The sequence below is a fragment of the Haliotis asinina genome, chromosome 1, assembly GCF_037392515.1.
Source record: "Haliotis asinina isolate JCU_RB_2024 chromosome 1, JCU_Hal_asi_v2, whole genome shotgun sequence".
Classification (NCBI taxonomy): domain Eukaryota; kingdom Metazoa; phylum Mollusca; class Gastropoda; order Lepetellida; family Haliotidae; genus Haliotis; species Haliotis asinina.
In genome coordinates, this window is record NC_090280.1 from 35088027 (window position 1) to 35096751 (window position 8725).

Here is an 8725-nt window from a genome sequence, read left to right on the forward strand (position 1 = left end):
AAGTGAATTTTCTAAGATTTAAAAATGTTTTCAGGCCCTGAAAACTTCTAAGATATGATCTATCATCAAGTGTTTCAAACACTAAAACAGTAGTGAATTATAGAAATTTTGATCGATTGCTTTATGTGGTCAGTGTAACCAATCTTCGATTATTTCAAGTAATCGGAAAACCACAAGTCATCAGACATACTAAATTAACTACTAAATTATTGTTCATCACCTATATGGTTTGTGTTTATGATCTTTAAAAAAAAAAAAAAAATCAAACTTCACTGAATGTTGACATTACATTGATTAAAACTAATCAACAAAAATCACAAGACTATCATTAGTATCAAGCCTACTAATTCTATTTATACACTGAAATGAAGATTTGTTGATAATGGATCAATAGATCACAAATGTTACATTTTGATTCATCAGAAGTCATATTTGTCGAAGCATCAGAACTGTGTTTCAACAAAAGGCCACATTACCTGGTACATGGAACTGCCGACTGTAATCTGTGCTAAATTTGGTTCAGTTTTTCCATTTTTCAAAATGTGCTAATAAATAAAATCCAAATAAATATTCAAAAAATCTCCTTCATTGAAATCAAATTTCTATTACAAATAGGGCATTGTTGCAAAACAAAATTTTAAACACGGCAACAAATTAAAGACCAAATTAACATTACTTAGTTCAAATGCTGGTTCTTGACAGATGGCATATTCTATTTCTTATTTGAACATAATATAAAATAGTATTATTTTGTAAAACTGTTATTTAATCCATAAACAATTAAGTAATAAAAAGCGTGGACTACATGGGTAAGGAGCAGGAGAACTTTTATATAAGACTGATTGAGTGTCAGGGTATATCTAACAACAGGCTGTACAAGATTGGTACATTTCGCAATGTCAAATTAGCTATATTTTTAAGTCATCGTGTGAAACTTCCTTGTATTACAGTATTGGGGTTTTTTTTCACTGAATCACAGATAAACTGGGAGATGTGTCCAGCTGACTGGTATTTCTGCCTTGGTTTCTGTCTCCACTTTAACATATACTGACAAAGTTTGTTATCCCTCATTTATTCACATGAAACTGCTGTTGTAGTCTTTTCACTGAGCTTTAAACAGTAACATCCATTTTAATTTCACATAGTAACCACTGGGTCATTTACTAACACTTTCATGAATGAAGAAAAGAACATATCACCAATTAAACAAAATGCAGAATTAGTTCAGTAACTTTAAACCTGCTGACTAAGACAATAACTAACAAGTGACAGGTAATGACAGACTATCCTCATTGAGTTATATCAATTACAAATTAACAGCAAAAGAATTATACAATAAAGATAACAAGGAAGAAAAACTGTCACTCATTGTCACAACTTGGTTATTATTTTTATTACCGGGTAACCCATGTGATTTTGTTTTTCTAAACAACACTAAAACGAAAACAGCAATCTCTATAACAAAACCAGTGATGGGGAATCCCCATATTGCAGTGCATTGATTGGCAATCTTATTTTCTGAAACAGGAAATCAACTCTCACCACAAGGTGTAACCTCCAGAGGGACTTACAGGAAAAAAACTACTGTGTCCTCTATCCCATATAGGTAACAAACCACAATATCCGTACAGATAACATTAAACCAAAAGACACTGTAGTACTAGCACAGGTAAAATTAAACCTAATGACACTACAGTACTAGCTCAGGTAAAATTAAATCTAATGACACTACAGTACTAGCTCAGGTAACAGTAAGCATACGGACATTACAGTACTAGCACAGATAACAATTTACTTACTGACCCTACAGTATGAGCAGAGGTAACAGTAAACCTACTTACACTACAGTATTAGTACAGGTAAAAGTAAACCTGCTGACTCTACAGTATTAGTACAGGTAACAGAAAACCTGCTGACACTACAGTATTAGTACAGGTAACAGTAAGCCTGCTGACACTACAGTGCTAGTACAGGTAACAGTAAGCCTGCTGACACTACAGTACTAGTACAGGTAACAGTAAGCCTGCTGACACTACAGTATTAGTACAGGTAACAGTAAGCCTGCTGACACTACAGTACTAGTACAGGTAACAGAAAACCTACTGACACTTCAGTATGAGTACAGGTAACAGTAAACCTACTTACACTACAGTATTAGTACAGGTAACAGAAAACCTGCTGACTCTACAGTACTAGTACAGGTAACGGTAAACCTACTGACACTAAAGTATGAGTACAGGTAACAGTAAGCCTGCTGACAGTACAGTACTAGTACTGTAACAGTAAACCTACTGACACTACAGTATTAGTACAGGTAATAGTAAGCCTGCTGACACTACAGTACTAGTACTGGTAACAGTAAACCTACTGACACTTCAGTATTAGTACAGGTAACAGTAAACCTACTTACACTACAGTATTAGTACAGGTAACAGAAAACCTGCTGACGCTACAGTACTAGTACAGGTACAGTAAACCTGCTGACACTCCAGTACTAGCACAGGTAATAGTAAGCCTGCTGACAGTACAGTACTAGTACAGGTAACAGTAAACCTACTGACACTTCAGTATTAGTACAGGTAACAGTAAACCTACTGATACTACAGTACTAGTACAAGTAACAATAAGCCTGCTGACTCTACAGTACTAGTACAGGTAACAGTAAGCCTGCTGACACTACAGTACTAGCACAGGTAATAGTAAGCCTGCTGACAGTACAGTATTAGTACAGGTAACAGAAAACCTGCTGACTCTACAATATTAGTACAGGTAACAGAAAACCTACTGACACTACAGTATTAATACAGGTAACAGTAAGCCTGCTGACAGTACAGTATGAATACAGGTAACAGTAAACCTACTGATACTACAGTACTAGTACAGGTAACAGTAAGCCTGCTGACACTACAATACCAGCACAGGTAACAGTAAACCTACTGACACTACAGTATTAGTACAGGTAACAGAAAACCTGCTGACTCTACAGAATAAGTACAGGTAACAGTAAACCTATTGACACTACAGTACTAGTACAGGTAACAGTAAGCCTGCTGACAGTACTAGCACAAGTAATAGTAAACCTACTGACACTACAATACCAGCACAGGTAACAGTAAACCTACTGACACTACAATACCAGCACAGGTAACAGTAAACCAACTGACACTACAGTATTAGTACAGATAACAGTAAACCTACTGACACTACAGTATTAGTACAGGTAACAGTAAACCTACTTACACTACAGTATTAGTACAGGTAACAGTAAACCTGCTGACTTTACAGTACTAGTACAGGTAACAGTAAACCCACTGACACTACAGTATGAGTACAGGTAACAGTAAACCTACTGATACTACAGTACTAGTACAGGTAACAGTAAGCCTGCTGACAGTACTAGCACAAGTAACAGTAAACCTACTGACACTACAATACCAGCACAGGTAACAGTAAACCTACTGACACTACAATACCAGCACAGGTAACAGTAAACCTACTGACACTACAGTATTAGTACAGGTAACAGAAAACCTGCTGACTCTACAGTATTAGTACAGGTAACAGAAAACCTACTGACACTACAGTGTTAATACAGGTAACAGTAAGCCTGCTGACAGTACTAGCACAGGTAACAGTAAACCTACTGATACTACAGTACTAGTACAGGTAACAGTAAGCCTGCTGACACTACAATACCAGCACAGGTAACAGTAAACCTACTGACACTACAATACCAGCACAGGTAACAGCAAATCTACTGATACTACATTACTAGTACAGATAACAGTAAACCTACTAACACTACAGTATTAGTACAGGTAACAGTAAACCTTGCAAGTCACCTGTGAGGAAGGGAATGAGCTCGCTTCTCGTCCTCTCCACGCCCAGAGCCAGCGCTATTGTAGACAGCTTCTTGATACTGTTCAGTCTCAGCTGGAACAGGAAGAAGAAATCATTAGTGTCAGATGAATACTCAGGGATTGGGAAAGGTCGTTGCCATGGGCCATTTTGCACATTTGAATAATAATTGGCCTATAAATATTTTGAAATTTACGCTTGATACAAGGGCAGTGGCATACACTAAACTCAGAAAATAGCTAATAATCCTGGAATGACACACTACCGAAGTTCTCTATCCCAATCCATGAAACTCAGAACACAAATGAGTCCAACACTTTCACACAATATTACATATTTAATTATCAAACCAAGCAAAATTAAAAAGGTATCTGACTGGCAATTCAGTGACTGATGCGCATTAATTCAGGATCCGGTAACATGCATTTAAGATGCTTCTCTCAGAGATCAAGATCAACAGTAATTTATCAGATGATAATACAGTTTTTACATTATGTCACACTACAGTATTAGTACACTGTCCACTGATAAAGTACTGTTGATCTTGATCTATGAGCGAAGCATCTTTGCATAAGCAAAACAACTTGCTTGAGGGTGATCTACTCAAGTAATTATTGTGAAATGTAGTGTTGAATTATCAGAGAACTTGTGGATTATCAGAGAACTTGTGGTGAATGATTACTGGTCATAACTGAAATCGATATATTATTAATGCAATTCCCCCAGGTTTTTATTCTAATCAATGTTTTTATAGCTTATACTGCAAGCATGCAAGAAAGACACTGGAATTGTAATTAAACAACAAAAGTGGTCACAATTTGACAATGCCCATAGCCTTACCCTGACGAGTGCATGTTTGTTTGTGAGTACTTGTCAAGTTCAATCATTAGTTTACTTCGTGTAAGTTTTATACTGAAACAAAATTCTGATATCAATAATGTTTTTTAACAATAGATAATTATCTTTAATCCTTCTTTCAATCAATTTTCAATAATTTTTTAACACCAAAACACCAGTAGTGAAATGGTTCCTTATATTCAACTCACACAGACGAATTCAAGGTCCTCTCTTCATTTTGAAAAGTATATCACAATTACACAATAATCACGATAATTTAAACACCTAACCGAGATTTAAAAAGACCTGGCACTTTGAAGTAGGTCACTCGGGACACTTTACAGGTCTTAACATTGATCTGACTATATGGTTCATGTATGATCACAAGATTATCATTGCAAATATCATAAACTGAAACTTTGCAGATATCACGTGATCATAAAGAGAACATAATAACCAGCCTAAGCCTTAATGTTTACCTGTACACATAAATATAGCTCTGTACCCCATTCTCATTCACCTGATGGAGTAAGCATTAACTCCGAAACGTTGTGTACTCATAATAAAGAAATTGATATCCATAAAAATCTTCATTCTTATGTATTTCAATTCTAAATGCCCTTCAAAGACTTAACAGTCTAAGCCATTACCTATAAGCACAAATTTATTCTACAATAAACAAAGAAACAAACTGTCTCCTGCTAGTTGAACTATTTAATAAACTATTCTTCAGTCTCTCTTTACTGTCCACAGAAGCAAGTTTTGATGATCAGTCCACATGTATAACTATAAAATTTAGGTGCACCAAACTGGTGATGGCTACTTCAAGTATGTGGCATACATACACATACCATGTATGTCTTGTCCAGTTTACAGAGATATTTGACTAAGACCTGATAAAGACTTGTTCAGCTGTTCAGACAGAAAAAGTGAGAGAGGCACCTCACAATGCATTTTCACTGACACTTTAGATTAGTGACGACTGTGTGCGTGCATGTGCACACTTATATAAACATGTCAAAGTGTCAATGAAAATGCTTAAATATCTACAATCATCCTCACAGTAAAGGAGTTATGCCATTTAAGCATTTCACAATGTTGGTAAATCAATTATTGATAAAATGCAGTCCCAATTTCAATCAAAAACTTTTCATAGTAACTGGCAAAAAGGTGAGAAATGCTCATTTTGCCTTATTTTATTCATACATCTTCTTACCCTTCCATTTATCACTTTTCCCCACACCCCTATCACACCAATTTACATTGTTCTTAAATTTTACAATCAGCTTACTGCCTTGACAGAATTCTTAGTTGTCCGAAAATGGATGCGCATCATAAATTCATTATCATATTAAATGTTAACATTTTCTTTCCATTTCACAAACTGGCAAATACCACTGGAAATTCGAGGACAAGACAGACAATCAAACTCAAACAAACAAAAATGCTACACTTGTTCATTACTACTTTAGATATGCACAATGCACATCAATATATGCCAAAAACGCATAATAGGATATGTAATCCATTTGAAACCAACTACATAAGATTCAAATCCTGTCAATCATGAAACAGAAACTCTTTGAATGTTATGTATCAACGGATCATTCTTAACTGAATCACATTGAGGCACCTAAAGCATTTCCAGCTATTGCCATTTCCAGTCTAGTTATCACATGATAATCCTTGGCTCTATTTATTCAAAAAGTTCCTAATGTACCAGGAACTACAACTGAAATAGTAAATTGTCATGTTTCTTACACAGCACACTCTGCAACATTCCAGCTACATCAGTGATACAATAACATGCATCAACCAAATCCATCTGACCCATTTGGTGCTGCTTTGGACAAGCATGGACTGGTTACCATGTCTGTCAATGTTGAATTGTAATGGGTCCATGGACTCCAATCTCCTGCTTTAAGAGAGTGGCTTAAAATTTACATCTTAATCTAGTAAGAATTTTCTGACCTCAAGACAAACATGTCAGTGATCATGTGACACTTCACAAAAAGTGCCTTGAGTACTACCTAGAGACACTTTATATCTTTCACATTATGAAAAAACCTGCAGGACTTGAATTTCATACACAGATTGGGCATGCCAAATCATTAGTGCACATTGATGTTAGGCCTATGACAGTTTATTAAGGAAAATGAGAGCTTATGCCTCATTTAATTCATAATCACGATAATGAATTCTGCCCTTTCACCTACATAATGCTAAAGCACTGGTTATTGTCATCAATGTCAACACGTTCTCATCAATGCTTACGGATACTGCCCGACAAGAACCGACTTGCACTTTTGAGAGTAACACATTTAATAACGTGAAGGTGTTAAAATTGCTCTAAGAAATATTTAACAATCGGTTGTCACGTGAAGGCGGTTGTAGAAAATGCTCTTTCACTTGAAGTGAAATGCGCATTAAAATAACATTGATCGGTTAAAAATATCTGTATGCACAGAATTGTGTTAGACATAAGTTTAAACACGTAAGATTAAAGCATACAGTTACATGCGCTCAGAATATATCTTCCAATGGGACAAAAATCGTGTTGTCAAAACACTGAGATAAAATGTCGGCGAACAATTCTGTCAGTGGAATGCCGATACACTACTAGGGAATCATTCAGCACTTCGAGCGCTCACAAGGCAAAATACTTTTTGTATGAACGCTAAAAAGAACGATTCTGTATACCTGAACATCTTCGTTTCTTAATTCATCGATTAAAACCGCAATTGGATAGAGAGAATCATCTCCAGACTCGCTCGCCGCCATGTTGGATTTTGAATATGTGGGATTTCCGCATTAACATAAAGGACAAATTCTAAAGATTGGAGAAATAACAACCAGCATCACTGCCTTATATCAATGTGGCAAAAAGCACGAGAAATAGTAACATATAAATAATTTGTACGCTAAAACTGTTTACCCATGTTGGCCTTGATCGAGACTATTCAGATGACGTAATGCATCCCGATTGTTTCCGGAAATGCACGAACATCCGCGACAGCAGAAGTTATCATAACATACATTACTCACTGGACATAGATCTACCTTTATTGTTATATCTGTTATCAGCGATGAACCTGACGTGCACATGTTGACTCATGGTGATAACAGTTTCGGTTTGATTTGTAAGGCACTATATTTAAGCATTCAGTCATTTTGAGTAGAGATTGACCTGGTTAGAGTGAGTATGGTTTTACGCGGTTGTTTGAAACAAAGCAATGCTTTGCTTTACACGGTTGCGTATTGACATTGAAAAACGCAGCAAAAGATTTAAACACTTGCTTATAAATGACTTTGTCCCAAAGGCATGTCATCGGGATATTATCAATGTAAGCATTATGCAACATATCCTGTTATAGCACTAGCATTTTCACACGAGTATGAACTAAACCGTTTTATTTAGGAGCTAGTTTACATGATTAACCTTAGCACAGATTTGTTCATATGCTACTTCCAGTGATGTGAAGATGTTAGTGAAGGATGTACTAGTCAAGGGCTTGTAAGCCAGTGTCTATTTCGCACATTGTACTCACTGCGTAATCAGAGGAAACTAAACGACTTTCCGAGTAGTACCATTTTTATTAAACGAGTTACTGATTCTGTGAGTATATTAAAAATGGCATTTCACGGAAGCGAGTTTAGAATTCTGTTTATTACTCGCCATCATTAATTGACAGAAACTGCGGCGAACATTGCCTACAGTGCGAGGACTCTCAGCTTTCAAATCAAGCAAGGTCTAGTAAAATTAGTATTAGCATTGTGAAGTCAGAACTTTGTACCATTTTGACGTCATACGTCAAGCAGTATTACACTAGTGTAATATTGCCATAAAAATCACTCTCATGCGCAGCGATGATTTAGCACAGGGCGGCTACATATTGTTGTAGATTATCCCTGCTGAGCATAACATCACTGCCACAGGCTCATTTGCACATCACGTGACCGGACTTTGTTTGTAAACAAATGCGCATATTCATTAATCAATGTTACGCAAATATATTTCTACAACTGCGTT

At 36.1% G+C, this 8725-nt stretch overlaps 1 protein-coding gene across 2 annotated transcripts in view; it reads right to left on the bottom strand.

Moving 5' to 3' along the window:
- LOC137290712 (serine/threonine-protein phosphatase 2A 65 kDa regulatory subunit A alpha isoform-like) overlaps positions 1–7497 on the bottom strand; it is a 29827-nt gene extending 22330 nt beyond the window's left edge. Inside the window, exons 1-2 of one of the 2 annotated variants that reach the window (XM_067821805.1) lie at positions 7396–7497; positions 3843–3933 (exon numbers count right to left, since the gene is read on the bottom strand). In XM_067821805.1, the coding sequence (XP_067677906.1) occupies positions 3843–3933; positions 7396–7476 (172 nt within the window). In that variant the 5' untranslated portion in view covers positions 7477–7497. The remainder of the gene's footprint in view (positions 1–3842; positions 3934–7395) is intronic. The other variant, XM_067821813.1, reaches the window with a different exon arrangement.
- Between the last annotated feature and the right edge of the window lie 1228 nt (positions 7498–8725).